The sequence below is a fragment of the Rhinopithecus bieti genome, unplaced genomic scaffold, assembly GCF_001698545.2.
Source record: "Rhinopithecus bieti isolate Rb0 unplaced genomic scaffold, ASM169854v2 scaffold_19669, whole genome shotgun sequence".
NCBI classification, from domain to species: domain Eukaryota; kingdom Metazoa; phylum Chordata; class Mammalia; order Primates; family Cercopithecidae; genus Rhinopithecus; species Rhinopithecus bieti.
The window spans coordinates 102533-120843 of NW_016809534.1; the positions used below are offsets into that span (position 1 = coordinate 102533).

The 18311-nt window shown below is 41.4% G+C and overlaps 1 protein-coding gene across 4 annotated transcripts in view; it reads right to left on the bottom strand.

The window, feature by feature from the left end:
• The window catches only part of PTTG1IP2 (PTTG1IP family member 2), a 42385-nt gene extending 32891 nt beyond the window's left edge, over positions 1-9494 (bottom strand). For all 4 annotated transcript variants that reach the window (XM_017889692.1, XM_017889695.1, XM_017889693.1 and 1 more), the window contains exons 1-2: positions 9222-9494; positions 99-145 (exon numbers count right to left, since the gene is read on the bottom strand). In XM_017889692.1, the coding sequence (XP_017745181.1) occupies positions 99-145; positions 9222-9366 (192 nt within the window). In that variant the 5' untranslated portion in view covers positions 9367-9494. The remainder of the gene's footprint in view (positions 1-98; positions 146-9221) is intronic.
• Between the last annotated feature and the right edge of the window lie 8817 nt (positions 9495-18311).

The following is an 18311-nucleotide window of genomic DNA, read 5'->3' on the forward strand; positions in this document are numbered from 1 at the left end:
TGTGTAAAACAAAGTTTAGCATATCTTTTCAATGACAACTGTAAATTGTGACTTTATAACGTTCCCAGAACAATTTCCTCATAAGAAAGTTAACTTACTTTCTTATCTTTTGTGCACAATTGACAACTCTTCTTTACAGCACATTCTACAAGAAAAAAAAATTAAGTCCAAAATTAATACAAATCCTTTTTATTGCTCAATTTTACGTAAAAGTGCATTTCACTTAGTCATTCCTGTTTTAAGCCATATTCATCCATGCCTCAGCATTTTACTTCATTATTTTAATGTATTTAGACCCCCACCAGTACTGTATAAATCCTCTTAATCGTAAGTCTTTTCTCCTATTTCTTGGAAAAACATGAAATGGCATCATCCAACTTTGATGAGCCAAGTCCTGAAAACAACCCCAAAACACAGTAAGGAAAACAAATTGGCAACTCCATTGTATTTTAAAATATCAAGTGTTGTTATTCAGGATGGTATTGCCAAGATATTCCTACTTAACTAACCCTTTAAATAGTTAAAAAAAATTAATTCCCCATCTTTTTTTGCCACAAAGCTTTAAAACTTCTCCCAAGTGAGGATTTTCATTCCTCTAGTTTTATGGAAACACAAACAGTGTGATTTACATTTGAAAGTTCTAGAATAAAAACTATGAATTTGGAAAAAAGCATTTCAATGCCTCATTTTATTACTGCAACATCTCCTTAAAGAAAGGGTCTGGAATTAATGTACTAGTTGTTTTGTGATACAGCAACAATAAAGTTGCTCTCTCTATTATTTTGGGGGCAGAGTTCTCAGGCTCTGTGGGAAAGGTCAGACCTTTCTATTTAATTTCAAATTGTTTGATTGGATGCAGATCTGATTTGGCTGGGGAAAAAATTTTACAGTTCAGTTTTTAAATTAAGTCCTATTGAATGTTACTTCCTCCTAGCTGAAAGTGTCCTTGAAATACCCATGGGAAAGTTGAGTGAAAGAAAAGGCAAGGTGAATGGTAAAGATTCTGCTGCCTTAGCTATGTGAAGGACAGCTGGCCTCAGGCTCCTTTCAGGAGGCAGAAGCAGGGAAACAGAGGACTCATGACTTGGCCACTGTTCTCAGAGTTCTACGTGTTTCCCACAGCTTTTTTGTAAACTAAAGTTTTTATTTTGGAATAATTTCAGATTTACAGAAAAACTGTAAAGATTCTACAGGGAGTTTCTGTATACCCTTCATTCAGTTTTCCAATTTTTTTTTTTTTTTTTTTTTTTTTTTTTGAGACGGAGTCACTCTGTTGCCCAGGCTGGAGTGCAGTGGCATGATCTCCACTCACTGCCAGCTCCACCTCCCGGGTTCATGCCATTCTCCTGCCTCAGCCTCCCGAGTAGCTGGTACTACAGGTGCCCACCACCATGCCTGGCTAATTTTTTATATTTTTAGTAGAGACAGGGTTTCACCATGTTAGCCAGGATGGTCTTGTCTCCTGACCTCGTGATCCGCCAGCCTCAGCCTCCCAAAGTGCTGGGATTACAGGCATGAGCCACTGCGCTGGCCCTCCTATTGTTAATACCTTACACTACTATGGTACGTTAATTGAAACCAAGAAACTAACACTGGCACTTGACTTTTAACTAAACTCCAGGTTTTATCAGAATTTCACCAGTCTTTACACCAACGTCGTTTTTCTTTTCCAAGATCCCATCCAGAATACCACATTGCCTTTAGTCATCATATCTCCTCTGGTCTGCGACAATGTCTCACTCTTGCCTTGTTTTTCATGATATTGACAGTTTTGAGGACTACTGTCCTCAGTCCTTTCAGATATTTTGTAGAATGCCCCTCAACTAGGATTTGTCTGATGCTTTTCTCCTGATTAGATGGGAAATGAGTTTTGGCGAAGAGCGAAGAGATGAAGATCCCTCCTCAACACAGTATGTCAGTAAATGGCCTGCTCAACCTCCATGGTTGAGGTTTAGATTGAGCATTTGTATAACTAACCAGCCATCTCTTTAATATTCATTTTTGCCCTTATTGGAAAACTAATGAGGATACAGCTGACCTATGTGTTACGTGAATCAGTAGGTTCTTTCTTCTGTTCTATTCCTAAAGAACAAGGTTCTAGCTATCTCCATGGCATTATCAGGTACCAGATTCTTTCACCCTAAAGGTGAAGAATCATATTTTCAAATGCCTAGACATACCTGGCATCAAAATATATTATGCCAAATATCAAAACAAAATTTTTTATTGGCATTGCAATACATTAATAATACAAAAATAAAGTTTATCTGCAAGGGAAAATTTTTCAAGAACAGCTAAGAGAAAAAAACAATGGGGAGTATATGTAAAATACTAAGATTTTATATATTACATTTCTTCTTATATTTTATTTACCTGTTACATCTATTTGAAAACTTATGTTGTTAGGTGAATAAAGGTTTGTCATACGTCATCTTGGTGTACTGTACTACATGTCAATATGGTATATCACTTTTTCTTTGACTTAATGGTTTCTTTTACTTAAATTCTGTTTTATATAATATTGCTACACTTGCTTTCTTTTTCAGTAGCATTTGTAAGGTATATCCTATTCCATCTATTTATTCTTTATTCCTTTATTTTCTCTAGTGGCTTCAAAATACACATTCTATTTCTATTCCTGAGCTGTTATTTTAAAAATTTGGGGAGATATTTTATATGCATCTCTCTATCATCATTTAATCAGGATCTACATTCTCAACCTAGACAAAGATCCTAATATGTTTTTACTCTTCTCTTTCTCACCATACCACTTCCCAATTAAATAATTTAACTACTTAATAGCAGTTAAACTTCCATATGATTTCTGTATCATATGGATTTCAGAAATCAGATGGAATTTTAACTACTATTAAAGTTATTAATGATTATTAGACATATTTAAATTGCTGTTGACTTACAATAAATTATTTAGAATTAACTCTTCATTTTACTAGTTTCTTCGCTTACTACTCTTTCTTGAATCCCACATTTTCCCCTTGGATTCATTTTTCATTTTGCTGGATTATATTCTTGAGTATTTTTTTCAGATGTCTGTGAATGATAAACTCTTTGACTCTTCAAGTGTCCAAATGTTTTTATTTTGTACACCTTCTAGAGCACAGCTGGCTTAGTCTGTTAATATGTTCTAGTTTCAACACCATTTTTTTCAAAACTTTAAAGATATTTTTTCGTCTTCTTTTTTTTTGGCAGAGTCTCATTCTGTCACCAGGCTAGTGTGCAGTAGCGTGATCTCAGCTCACTGCAACCTCTGCCTCCTGGGTTCAAGCAATTCTTCTGCCTCCGCCTCCCAAGTAGCTGGGACTACAAGTGTGTGCCACCACACCTGGCTAATTTTTACATTTTTAGTAGAGACAGGGTTTCATCATGTTGGCCATCTCCTGACCTCGTGATCCGCCCGCCTTGGCCCCCCAAAGTGCTGGGATTATAGGCGTGAGCCACCACGTCCCGCCCAAAGATTTTTTTTGTATATTTTTCTTTAGTTCCTCTCTTCCATTCCTCTCCTCCTGAAACTCCTATTACATTAATGTTGGCATGAACTCTTGTCTCTTTTTTCTACAGGTTATCTCTTGTTCTTTTGTACTGCATTCTGTAAGAATTCCATGGCTCAATTATTGAGCTAGCTAATTCACTCTTCAGCTGTTTGTGTTTATTATATTTTTAATTTCCAAGATTTGTAATCTTTTCCAGAATAGCCTGTTCATGGATATCTCCATGAGAATACTAATCATAGTGCTGAGAGAGGCATCCATCCTAGACCCTGAGCATCTCTGGATTTCCTAGATAAGTGTGCCAAACTTCTTGGCCTAATTATCCTCTGACCTTGCACTTACTCTGTATCTGGTAACACAGTCAATTAAATAGGTCAAGGCAACCACAGTGTGACTATAGTCACAATTACTCCCCAGGGACTAGATTTTTTACTGCTTGCCATAAAAGTTCATAAGCTCTTAGTCCTAGGTTCCTTAGCTCCAGTGCAACTGGCTGCATTCGTAAGCACAATCTGTATACATTGCTTTGCTCTATGGGACTTGGGGGCAGGAGATTTGGTGCTGCCATACCGACGTTCCTGCTGTTGGCTGTGCTATGAGTAATAAACCGTCCGGCACTGATCCATTGAGTCTTACTGTCTACTTTTAGCACCTATGGAGTTGTGGCAAGCCACTCTACTTGCTAGCTTAGTCATTTCCTTTGGAATCTTGTTAGTCCTTGCCATTTTCTATAAGAGAAGTTTCTAATTTCAAGGTGTTTTTTCCCCTCTATTAAATGTGTTTTAATAAATTGGTTCTTTCCTTTATTGGGTTTCATGATTCTTGATTGTGTTAGCACAATCAAGTTAGGATTTAGGTGTATGTATATAGGCTATTTCCACCTCTGTGGTGTGGGCGAGGATTGGGACATGCTGCCAAGTTCAGTGTGTTGGTAGTATATCTCTTCCTGCCTTTCTAGGCCAATAATTCACATTCATTGTTAACCTGGAGCAGTTGCCTCTGCTGCCTCTGCTGCCTGCTTCTTGAGACAATTGAGAAGGTGGAGAGGCAACCAGCTATAGTGCTTTAAGATCAGTTCCCAGGAAGCTGCTGCACAACTCCCTCATGCTCTTTGTATTCACTGCTGCTGAGCTTGGAGCAACCCCAGAAACCACTCTTACATTAGTCCTCTCTTATGTGTGTTTTAGGCTGTGGCTTTCTCCAGTTAGTTCTATCTCAATTTTCTGTTTCTCAGGGATTCTTAACCATTTTCCGGCCTTTTTTTCCCTTTCCCCATTTTCCCCTTTGTTTTCCAGCACTGTTCATAATATATGTCTCTATCTTCTATATCTTGTCATGTGCTGCATAACAATTATCTTGGTCAACAGACGCATATAGGATGGTGATCCCTTCAGATTAACAATTACTGTATCTTTTTACTATTCCATTTCTATGGTTTAGGTAAGTTTAGATACACAAATTACTACCATTGTGTTACCCCATCTGCCTGTAGTATTCAGCATAGTAACATGCTGTATAGGTTTGCAGCCTAGGAGTAATAGGCTAATCTAGCCTAGGTGTACAGTAGGCTATGCTATCGAGGTTTGTGTAAGTACACTCTATGACATTCACACAATGATGAAATTGCCTAACTATGCATTTCTCAGGATACCCCTCTGTCATTAAGCAACACATGACTGCATAATGTTTATTGAAAACTTACCATGTACTAGAAAATGTTCTGAGTGCATAACATAGATTAACTCATTTGATCCTCACAACAACCATTTACAGAAGATACTATTTTATTCTTATTCTACTGATAAGGAAATTGTGACACAGAAAGCGTGGGCCTAGTAAGCAACAGAGCTGGGAGGGGAGTCCAGCCAGTGTGAACTGCTGCCTGTGATAACTGTGTTCTTCTGCCTCTCTGGTGAAACAAGTACTGTCAGAGAGGCGCAGCTAAGTATAGGAGCAACTATTCACTCAGATTAGGTGGACTAAAGGAAGGCATCATAGAAGAGGTGGGATTTGATCTAGGTCTCTCAATATCAGAATTCAGTTTTACATCACAATTCAGCATAATGTCAAATCCCCCATTTCTGCTAGTGGCAGAAAACCATAAACTTGCAATCTCAGTCAATTAATTCATCCTCCTTTGAATAAACGTTTAGCTAAATGTAGGGTTTGCTCCTTCCCCCTTTACCTTGGGGATGCTATACTTTTCTGGGAGCAAAGGCTATGTGTTGCCCTGGTACTAGGGTGTGACTGGACTGAGTCCCCTCCTCCTTCCTTACTAGCCTCACTGTGTGAATCTCACCTGTCCACTTCTTAGGGAGTGTCATGTCTAGTATCTGTGGTCCTGCTGTGGTTTCTAGACATGAGGTCCAGTATTCTCTGGGAAAGACCTTTCCCTCTTCAATTTTGCCACCTCTTGCAAGAGCTGCCTTGCCTGTACCCCACCCACTATATTGGGAATTTTAGGGCTCTCTACTCTTTTCCCTACAAAATTCTTATGTCCAAGGGATTCTGACATGCAGTCCTTGAGTCCATATGCTAAGATACTTCTTCCTGCTACTATTACCTACTGTTTGGGAGCCATGTTAGCCTCATGTTATCTGTGAGACCAGTGGATTCAGAGTAAACTCTAGAAAGTGAGTCACAAGTTCCTAATGTTTTCAGATTCCCCTTCAACCCATATGAGATTTTTATTATCTCACCCTTCCTTTACCTCAGCCAGAAGTGGTATACCAGGTTTCTCTCCTGGTTCCCCATCAGCATTTAAACCTTAGTGTCAATGCTCTAATCCTCCTAATACCTGCTTGCTGGTCAAAATTTGAAAGCACTTTTTGTCTTAAAGATGGCTATATGAAGTTAGGATCCAACCAGGAAAACAGAAATCACTTTGTGTATACATAACACTGGGAACTTAGTACCGAGGTTGGGTATGAAGATGATGAAAGAGGCTGAGAAGTTTACCAGGTGAAAGAAAGCAAAGTCCCACCTCCTCCCAGATAACAGCACCCCCTAGGCTAGAGGACAGAGGAATGAGGCAGCTACCAGAGACCACTACAGTAAGCTTACAGTATGTGACAAATATTCTTGGTGTGTTCACCATTAGCAGAAATAAACAAATGAAGAGAGAAAACTCAGAAGCCTTGCCTTATATTCAAATTATTTGACCTTCAGTTTATTTCCTTGGAGCTGTCTGCCTTTTAATTTCATTCTGATATCTTGCTATCGACTTCGAGGCTTGTTTCACTGAATATTTCTTGTTTGATTGTTCTCTAGCTCAAAGCACTTGTGGGAAATTTTCATGTTTCTTGAGTTGTGTTCTCTTCTAGGGTAGATTATTTGGGGGGCGTGTGTGTGTGTGTGTGTGTGTGTGTGTGTGTGTGTGTGTTTGCATGCTATCATATAGTCCTTTATTTCTTTATTTTGCTGTGCAGGGTTTACACAGTTGCTCTATTGTTTTCATTCTATTAATGATTACATAGCTCTGTTCAGACCTTCCATTTGTTCTGATACAGTGTAGATGAGATCTTAACAACCTTACCACAATCCTTGAGATTTTTTTCAAGAAGCTACAGTTTTATGGCATTTTAGGTTCTATTCACCCCATTGTTTTCAGCATTAGACAGGGGGGAGAACTCAAATGAGGCTGTGCCAGGCTTTGTTAGAATGTCTGACTCTGCTCTCTCTTTTGAGGTTTGTCGTTTTTCAATGCCAAGGTTTGCTAAAGCCTATGAAGGGGTTTCTTTGGACCCTTGATCTGCCCTCAAATCCAGCTTATAACTCAGGAACCTGAGTTTCCATCAGAGAGTCAGGCCCTCTCTCTTCAGGTCCTCATTCCACTTATTTCTCTTCAGTAGCCATTTCCCCTTCTCATCTTCAGAATAAGATAAAGAATAGGATACCCACTTAATTTGTTTCTCTCCAGATTTGGGAGAATCAATAAAAGTTCTTGTATTATAGTGACCCATTAGTTACCTCTAAGAGAGGGTGGTAACGTTTGGAGTCTTGCCATGCTGTGCTATTCTGTTCTGATCCAGAATCTTCCAGTTCTTTCCTTAGTTGCCACTTATTTTTTGCACTATGCCCCTTTGTTGTCTGGTTACTTCTAGTGAATAAAATTATCTAGGTTTCAGTATATTTTTTAATCCATTCATTAGATTCTAGAAGATTAACCTAAAGTTGCATCAAGTGCTTACTATAATTTCTTGAAATATTGATTACTAAGCTCTCAAATGTAAATGAACATCAGAGTTAGAAGCCCTGGGGATCAAAACAACCTGCTTAGCGGGAGGTCTCACTTGATGTGCGATCCTTCACAAAGTCCTGTCTGTTGCCTGTCACTCAGGGCATAATCTGGGACATAGATGAGGATCTCGTGAAGACTTAGAAGCCCCTTCTCAGTTTTGGAAGTGAAAAGTGTCATGATGTCTAAGAAACCATATCCTTGTTAGATGGGAAGATTAAATGCAAGCACTAAGGGGAACTGGCCCGAGACTAAGATGCAAGCATTCAGGGGAGGCCCTTGGCAGGCAAGCTGTTTCCTTAGAAACATGAACTCCAGCTGGCCAGCCCTAGAAGTGAGTTAGCTAGCAACAGAAACTTCCATCTTTGGAGATTATCTTATCTGTGTTTATTTATTTATTTTATTTGTTTGCTTTCTTTCTTTTTTTTTTTTTTTTTTTTGTTCTTCATCAGTATTTTGATAAAGTCTTGTGAAAAATTTCCAGTATGAGTCCAAGTTTGCTAGGGAACAAAATGAGTAATTTGTTTCTATGTTTGGACCTATGCTTTTAGGTGCTGTTTGTTGGGAGAAGGGGCCAGGATGGCACTGGAACACTATTTCTCTTAGAGTACGTATAGGGGTGACCACGAGGTTAAAAGAGAGAAATCTATGGGAAAGATGAAACCAAAGAAAACAAGCTAGGTATTTTAATTCAGCATCCCCCCAACCCTACCCCTCAAAGGAGATTCTTATTTCAGTGCAACGCTGAGAACTGTGGGTTTGGTTTTAATAAGGAAGACTGATTTACTTACAGATACTAACATTCTTTTCTACTCTGGAAACCAGACAGCAATAATTATTCTGTCTCATTGTCTTTGTAAAAATGGCAATCTTGGCTTTACAGGACACTTTCCAAGTAATTCAAATTCTGTCTCTTATTTTGTCTATACAGTTCCAATTTAGGATACTAAAAACCTTATTTCCAGGTTCATGAATTTAACTCAGCATGACTTTTAACATTTCAAATTTTTTTCATTTGGAAAGGGAAACCAAGAGATGCCTCCAAACTGAAGTAATTTGTTTTTTTTTTTTTATGAAAAAGAACAAATAAAGCATTTTATTAACTAAGATCTTTAAAACTTAAGAAAAGGAACTATGACCATTGAGTGGGTTTGATTAGAACAAAACCCAACGACTTAATCACAACAAAAGCTTATATGCATAGGTCATGCAAAAGTGATGAGGGAGAAACCATGCTTTTCCTCAAATTTAAAACTGTTTGAATCCTCCTTTCATATTTCAGATAAACCAAATTAATCTGAGTCCAATTTAACCGAGTTTCACCAAAACCATCTAGAGCCTTTAAAATGTCTTCCCACCAACACCAAATGACAACTTTTGAGATGAAAATTCCAGTGCACCAGGATGGCACAATTAAAAGGAAAAACTACGCTGGAGCATGTGGGGCACCCGCCTCAGGACTCCGGATCACTCACCCTCTTCAGTCTGATCTCTTGGTTTCTGATTGTTCCTGGGGCTGTGGAAAAAACCATTCTCTGAGAAGCTGATAAGCAATTGGATAAGAAAGAGGGAGAGAAAAACTGGCAGGAGGATCTGGCCCCATGCCCGCAGCCAGCACATCTCTCTTCAGACCTGGTGACCCCAGCCACTGGGAACCTGGCAGGCACCAGCTACAGTGTTGGACACTGAGACCCGCTCAGGGACTGTGACCTACCACAGCCCCGGGTCCTGAGGCTGCCACTTGTAAGCCCTGGATACCAGCATAATCAGCAGAACCTTAGAATCCCTAATGTTCTAGACAGAATGTGGAATGTTCGTAGTGCAATCCTGGTCATCACTGAGTCCAGCTTCCTGGGCGCTGAATACCATGTACAGTCAGTCCACTGGACTTGACTGAGGTCTATTTCCCCCAAATCAACACTTTTCCCTACTACATTGTTGTTTTTTGGAGAAAGACCTTGATTCTAATTTCCACTACGTGAATATGTGTACAGCGGTTGCACTCTTCCATGCTGCCTTTTCTCTGATGTAAATGAACCTATCACCCACCGCATTCCATGGGAGTGGTTGTGCGATCAATGAGTGGTGAGGCCGTGAAACTCACAGCTCTGTAAACCCTTGGTCTTGTCCTTGACTAGCCTGGTGATCCTGTTGATGTGCTCTAATGCAGTTTCCTGAAGGTTATGTTTTGGGTAGTACATAAATGTCTTTTATTTTCATAGTTATCAATTTATTTTAATTCGTATTGGAAAAATACAACCAGTAGTTACAATGATGTAATAGCAACAATATATGCTTTTAAAATAAATCTGTGCAAAAAAGGACAATTTTCATAATATAAATAGTACACAGCTTAAAGGATATGGCAAAACTTGGGGAGGTGATTCCAGAATGACTGAAATTTCAGCAATCTTGCCCCAGTGTGTGTGGTGGGGGAGGGGTAGAGGTGGGTGATGAAAACTTGTCCTTGACCAGGAATTATCTTGTTCTGTTTTTCAAAAATGATGAGGTGGGGGCCGGGCGCGGTGGCTCAAGCCTGTAATCCCAGCACTTTGGGAGGCCGAGACGGGCAGATCACGAGGTCAGGAGATCGAGACCATCCTGGCTAACATGGTGAAACCCCATCTCTACTAAAAATACAAAAAACTAGCCGGGCGAGGTGGTGGGTGCCTGTAGTCCCAGCTACTCGGGAGGCAGAGGCAGGAGAATGGCGTAAACCCGGGAGACAGAGCTTGCAGTGAGCTGAGATCCGGCCACTGCACTCCAGCCTGGGTGACAGAGCAAGACTCCGTCTCAAAAAAAAAAAAAAAAATTATGAGGTGGGAAGATCGCTTGAGCCAAGACGTTCGAGGCTGCAGTGAGCTATGATTGCATCAGCACACTCCAGTCTAGGCAGTAGAGCAAGACCTTGTCTCTAAAAAAATTATTTAAAAAAATAATAAAAAAAAAAAGATGGAGTTTTCCCATAGTATTCCTGGCATATTGATCTCAACTCATCCTGAGGACGATGGGTCGAGTATGGACAATAAAGATGGAGGAGGAGAAGATGTGTAGAGTTCCAGGCTACTGTTTCTTTACCCATTTGCAATGCAGCTGACAGACAGAGGGTAATTAGCTATAATATAAAAAAGTGCTTTTATAAACTGACAAAAAAAAAGGACAAAAGATAAACAATAGGAAAATGGACAAGAGATGTGGACAATCCATTGACAGAAAAACAAATCCAAGTAGCCAATGAATACATGAAAAAAATTGTTTAGAAATACTAGTACTAGGAACTAGGAAATTATAAATTAAAACTAATAATGTCAACATCAGGTAGGCAAGCATTTATAAAGAAAACGAAGATAGCATTGGTGAAGTTGTGGGGGAAAAGGTACTATTATACTTTTTGGTGGAACCGTACATTGTTACAGTGTCTTGAGAAAGCAACCTTGCAGCAGCCATTAAAATGAAAAATACATATATTCTATGTGCATATTCTTTCTTTGAGACCTGCCCCTCACTGCCTCTCAGTTCTCACAGTGTGGGTGGAGTTCCAACTCCTACCTTGGAAGTAGGACATGAAAACTACATCTGAGCAAAGCAGGTCATAAAACTTCCCTGGCCACCATGCCTGGCTCAGGAGTGGGCACATGACCTAGGCTAGTCTAATCCAAGTCAATCTCAGAACTTTTGCTAGGAATGCTAGGATAAAGATGCCTGTCTTCCTCTGGATTCAAACTTGGAAGGAGTTATTCTGTGTAACTGCTAAAAGCCATCATAAGTCTATGTGGGAACCAGGCACGTTGGCTTACGCCTATAATCCTAGCACTTTGGGAGGCTGAGGCAGGCAGATTGCTTGAATCCAGGATTTCAAGACCAGCCTGAGCAACATTGTGAAACCCTGTCTCTACAAAAAAAATACAAAAAGTTAGCCAGCATGGTGGTGTGCACCTAGAGTCCCAGCTACTCATGAGGCTGAGGTACAAGGATCACTTGAGCCCAGGAGGCAGAAGTTGCAGTGAACGGAGATTGCACCACTACACCCCAGCCTAGGCAACAGAACAAGACCCTGTCTGACAATGATAATAATGATAAAAAGAAAAAGACTATGTGCAATATGGCCATAAAAATGCCCATATCAAAGAATAAATGACTGATGGACTCAGCTGCTGTCCCTCAGATGTATCCACCATATTCATCCCAAGGTCATGCTTCCTAAAAGCTACTTTCAGCCAAGACTAAACATAGAAGGGATACTAATATGGGATACTTTTAGTGGGAGTTCTTGGCTGGAAAATTCCCCATCAAGGTGGCTGAAACTTTCTTAGAACTGTGCTGCACTTTGGAACTCTACCAACCAAATTCTCCTTGCTCTTTTCCTCTCTCTTCTTCACCAGTGTCAGACCTGCATTGCTGTTTGAAGGTTCTCACCTGCACTAGCTCCTTCCCTCTTATTTTTTACTTTCTTTTTTTTTAAGATGGAGTTTTGCTCTCTCTTGCTGCCCAGGCTGGAGTGCAATGGCATGATCTCAGCTCACCGCAACCTCCACCTCCTGGGTTCAAGCAGTTCTCCTCTCCCAGCCTCCTGAATAGCTGGGATTACAGGCATGTGCCCCCACGCCTGGCTAATTCTGTATTTTTTTTTAGTAGAGACAGGGTTTCTCCATGTTGGTCAGGCTGGTCTCAAACTCCTGACCTCAGGTGATCCGCCCACCTCGGCCTCCCAAAGTGCTGGGATTACAGGCGTGAGCTACTGTGCCTGGCCTCCCCTTTGTTTTTTTTTTGTTTCCCGAGTAAAACTCTTGGACTTCTAATCCCATCTTAGCAGATCTTGAAGGACTTGAGCTAATACAAATGCTACTGAGTGTTCTGACAGAACCAGTGGTAAGATAAAATTTTAAGATTTGTTTACTTCCTCTCCGATGGACAAAGAAGATACCATATTGAGCAGTATGTGGAGTATGGATAGCTCCTAGGAAGAGATGGCAGCTGCATTGTTAAAGACTTCATGGTGATGAAATGTTTTCTACCTAGGAAAACAAACTGGTAATTGGGAATCCCCTGGTTAGTGTAATAATTGAAGCATTTGAAAGATATAGGGGGACAGTGCCTGCAAGGACAACAGAGTTGGTTGGTTACAGAGTAGTACTGATGCCTTGCAGGGGGACAACGAGAAACCACATGCCTTTGATTGGCAGTTAAAGGTTAAGTATGAAAGCTAGAAGGTATCTTTGGCAGCCCTTATCTCCAGTAGTGGAAGAGTGGAGAAAGCTACCAGCAGATTGAGGATATGATAGTTACAGAGCTCCAGAGGCACTTAGATTATACCAGCCAGGCAGGTCTGTATGCTAAAGGTAAGAGCTTGGGTTGGGAAAACTTGGAATCCTGAAACAGCTTCTGTGGTGAAACATTATTACTCTATTACTTTGAGAACCCCACTATCCCCATGGATGTTAATGAGTTCAGCTCTGTGACTGCCTCTACTGTCAGTTTTGGCTTGCAGAGGGGAGCTGCTGAATTTTTTAGTGATGTTGGTGCCCTTCTTACCAGCACATTCCTGATGGCCTTGGTGAATGGATGGATACTGCTAATGTTGACTCTGCAGATCCTCCAGGAATCTAAGAACTTGCAGGGGTGGCCAACCCTTCTGCTGGAAAACGCAGTAAGTGTATCTTAATAGGTGTCCTCTCAGAACCCCTACCTCTTCTCTTGGCTGCTAGGCCAATAACTAGGGTTAAATCCAGTGGGGGACATGCTGAGCCTAATAAGGGAGGAAAGAAATTATATTCCAAGGTATAACTAGCCAATGAGGGCCATCAATACTGAATTTGGAGGGTGTTTGAACAGGGGGCTAGAATATGAAACTGAACAAGCAAGGTTTCTTTGACTTGGAAGTACTTTTGTAGGACATGAAATTTAATGGCCTGGTAATACCCAGGGGACAGTGCTAACTCATTGTTAGAATGGCTCTTAGAAGCCTAAGAAAGTGATCCAACACTGAGCAAAGTGGAAATGCCTGAGTTGCCTAGGCAGGAGGAAGAGGAAGGAATAAAAAGGCTGAGAAGGAGAAGTAGGCTTGCTGGAGTGGCTATATTATATGAGGTCAGAAAAATTACAAGATAACTATGTTCCAGGGGAGAGTCCAGAGGAAACACCATTCACCAAGGAAATCGGGAATGTGCTGGTAAGAAGGGTACTTGCATCACTGAGAAGTTCAGTAGCTTTCTTCTGCAGGCCAAGACGGACAATAGAGGCAGTCACAGAGCTGCAATTGTTAATATCCAATGGGAATACTGGGGCCTCCAAAGTAATAGTGATCAGGTCATGGCACATAAATGAAAGAAGCCAGAATCTCACAACCACCAAGATCAGAGGGGTGGTCAATGGAAGCCTGGCCTACAGCAAGGTATAGAGATGGTTAAGAGACCATGGCATCTCTAGGGGCAAAACAGGGGAGTAGTCAGCAAGGGAGATGTTTAACATCCACAACCAGAAAAGGGCAATGATGGAGGAGTAAGAAGCTGATGACAATGACCCCAATGAACAGTCATGATCCCTTGCTCACTGTATTAGTCCATTCTCACACTGCTATAAGGACATATATAAGACTCGGTAATTTATAAAGGAAAGGTTTAATTGATTAACAGTTCAGCATGGATGGGGAGGCCTCAGGAAACTCACAGTCATGGCAGAAGGGAAAGGAAACACATCCTGCTTCACATGGTGGCAGGAAGGAGAAGTGCCAAACTAAGAGGGAAAAGCCCCTATAAAACCATCAGATCTCATGAGAACTCACTCACTATCACAAGAACAGCAGCATGGGGGTAACCAGACCCATGACTCAATCACCTCCCACCAGGTCCCTCCCATGACATGTGGGGATTATGAGAACAACAATTCAAGATGAGATTTGGGTGGGACACAGCCAAAGCATATCATTCTGCCCCTGAACTCTTCCAAATCTCATGTCCTCACATTTCAAAACACATTTATCCCTTCCCAACTGTCACCCAAAGTCTTAACTCATTTCAGCATTAACTCAAAAGTCCAAGTCCAAAGTCTCATCTGAGACAAGCCAAGTCACTTCTGTCTATGAGCCTGTAAAATCAAAAGAAAGTTAGTTACTTCTTAAATACAATGGGAATATGGATATTGGGTAAATACACCAGTTCCAAATGGGAGAAATTAGCCAAAATGAAGGGGCTACAGGCCCATGCAAGTCTGAAATCCAGCAGGGCAGTCAAATCTTAAAGCACCAAATGATCTCCTTTGACTCTATGTCTCACAACCAGATCATGCTGATGCAAGAGGTGGGCTCCCACAGCCTTGGGCAGCTCCACCCCTGTGGCTTTGCAGGGTACAGCCCCCTTCTTGGTTGCCTTCATGGGTTGGTGTTGTGTGTCTGCAGCTATTCCAGGTACATGATGCAACTTGTTGGTGGAGCTACCATTCTGGGGTCTGGAAGATGGCCACCCTTTTCTTGCAGCTCCACTAGGTGGTGCCCTAGTGGGGACTGTGTGTGGGGGCTCTGACCGCACATTTCACTTCTGCACTGGCCTAGCAGAGGTTCTCCATGAGGGCTCCACCCCTGTGCAAACTTCTGCCTGGACATCCAGGGATTACCATACATCCTCTGACATCTAGGCTGAGGTTCCAACCCTGAATTCTTGATTTCTGTGCACCCACAGGCCCAACACCATGTGGGAGCTGCCAAGGCTTGGGGCTTGCACCCTCTGAAGCAACAGCCTGAGTTCTATGTTGGCCCCTTTTAGCCACAGCTGGGATGCAGGCACTGTGTCCCTAGACTGCACAAAGCAGCAAGACCCTGGGCCTAGCCAACAAAGCCACTTTTTCCTCCTAGGCCTCTGGACCTGTGATGGGAGGGGCTGCCATGAAGACATCTGATATGTGCTGGAGACATTTCCCCCCCTCATCTTGGTGATCAACATTTGGCTCCTCATTACCTATGCAAATTTCTGCAGCCAGCTTCAATTTCTCCTCCAGAAGAACATGGGTTTTTCTTTTCTATCACATTGTCAGGCTGCAAATATTCTGAACTTTCATGCTCTGCTTCCTTTTTATACATAAGTTTCAATTCCAAACTGTATCTTTGTGAATACATAAAACTGAATGCATTTAACAGCACCCAAGACACATCTTGAATGCTTTGCTGCTTAGAAATTTCTTCTACTGGATACTCTAAATTATTTCTCTGAAGTTAAAATTCCACAGATCTCTAGGGCAGGGGCAAAATGCCAAGAGTCTCTTTGCTAAAACATAGCAAGAGTCACCTTTATGCCAGTTCCCAACAAGTTCCTCATCTCTATCTGAGACCACCTCAGTCTGGACTTCATTGTCCATATGACTATCAGCATTTTGGTCAAAGGCATTCAACAAGTCTCTAGGAAGTTCCAAACTTTCCCACATCTTCCTCTCTTCTTCTAAGCCTCCAAACTGTTCCAACCTCTGCCTGTTACCTAGTTCCAAAGTCACTTTCACATTTTCAGGTATCTTTACAGGAGTACATTACTACCCAGTACAAATTTACTATATTAGTCCATTCTCACCCTGCTATAAGGACATATCTGAGAATGGGTAATTTATAAAGGAAAGTGGTTTAATTGACTCACAGTTCCATATGGCTGAGGAAGCCTCAGGAAACTTCCAGTCATGGCAGAAGCGGAAGCAAATGTGTTCTTCTTCACATGGCAGCAGGAAGAAATGCTGAGCAAAGAAGGAAAAGCCCTTTATAAAATCATCAGATCTTGTGATAACTTACTCAATATCATGAGAACAGCAACACTGGGATAACCACCACACGATTTAATTACCTCCCACTGGGTCCCTCCCACAACATGTGAGGATTATGGGAGCTACAAGTCAAGATGAGATTTGGGTGGGGATACAGCCAAACCACATCATTCACTTCCCAAACTTTAGTTAATTTTCAGATCCAGACCCATTGAATGAAGAGGTGACCAGGTTCCTAGAAGGGACTCTGCAACATTGCTACAAATATATATTATAATTCTCCCAGTGCTTCCCCAAACGAAATTACCACCACTTACCAAGTGGTCTGTACACTACGAAAAGTGGAATACCTAACATTTTAAAAATTACTGGACACAGGGCCTGAGTTGCATTCATACATGGAGACCCAAACCATAACCATATCTAATCCTGTCTTGGCATCTGCTTCTCAGAAAACTCCACCTCATAAGGAGAGAGCCACCATGAAAATGGAGTTGCTTCAGAAAAAGAAACAGGTTCTGGAGATCCATCTGGACACTGGATCAGATCGTGCCTGGAGTCAGGTTGTTCCATTACCACTATCCAAGTCAATGAATTCACCTTTTGCTTAAGCCAGTTTGAGTTATGGTTTCTGTCTCTTGAGCATCCCTTGACAGTAACATATAAAGACTCCTGATAGGCAGGAAAGATGATGGTAACAGATTCGCAATTATTGTTCTTAAGGAAGTTTCTCATGCCCTTTCCTGGAGTTGATCTCAATATCCGCAATGAGGAAGGGGACAATATGAGTCTACAAATCCCATGTATAAAGCTCCTTTTGTTCATAAATCATGTTTGCTCTCTTGCTTCTCCTATCTACAAGTACATTTCCACATATGTATGTTTTGTATTTATATATACAAAGTATACACACATTTGCAAAATATACAAACATTATCTATCTATCTATCTATCTATCTATCTATCTGTCTATCTATCTATCTAAAATATAAGTGAACCGGGCACGGTGGCTCACGCCTGTAATCCCAGCACTTTGGAAGTTTGAGGCAAGTGGATCACCTGAGGTTGGGAGTTTGAAACAAGCCTGGCCAACACGGAGAAACCCTGTCTCTACTAAAAATGCAAAACTAGCCAGGCATGGTAGCACATGCCTGTAATCCCAGCTACTCTGGAGGCTGAGGCAGGAGAATCACTTGAACCCGGGAGGTAGAGGTTGCAGTGAGTTGAGATTGTGCCACTGCAAAATCTTGTTGCCTGGGCAACAACAGCGAAACTCCTTCTCAAAAAATAAAATAAAATAAAATAAAATAATATCGATATAGATATATGGAAAGTTTTTTGACATTGTCCTAAATTAAGAACAGAAGATTGTGATTATTGTCTGCTACCAGAGATCCTTAATTTCTGGAGTAGAATAGTAGAAAAGATTGCTCCCAGCACGAGCGACACAGAAGACGGGTGATTTCTGCATTTTCAACTGAGGTACCGGGTTCATCTCACTAGGGAGTGCGGGGCAATCAGTGCTGGTCAGCTGCTGCAGCCTGACCAGCAAGAACTGAAGCAGGGCGAGGCATTGCCTCACTTGGGAAGCACAAGGGGAAAGGGAATCCCTTTTCATAGCCAGGGGAACTGAGGCACACAACACCTGGAAAATTGGGTAACTCCCACCCCAATACGGTGCTTTACCAAGGGTCTTAGCAAACGGCACACCTGGAGATTATATCCCACACCTGGCCGGGAGGGTTCCATGCCCGAGGAGCCTCCCTCATTGCTAGCACAGCAGTCTGCGATCTAATGGCAAGGCAACAGCAAGGCTGGGGGAGGGGCAC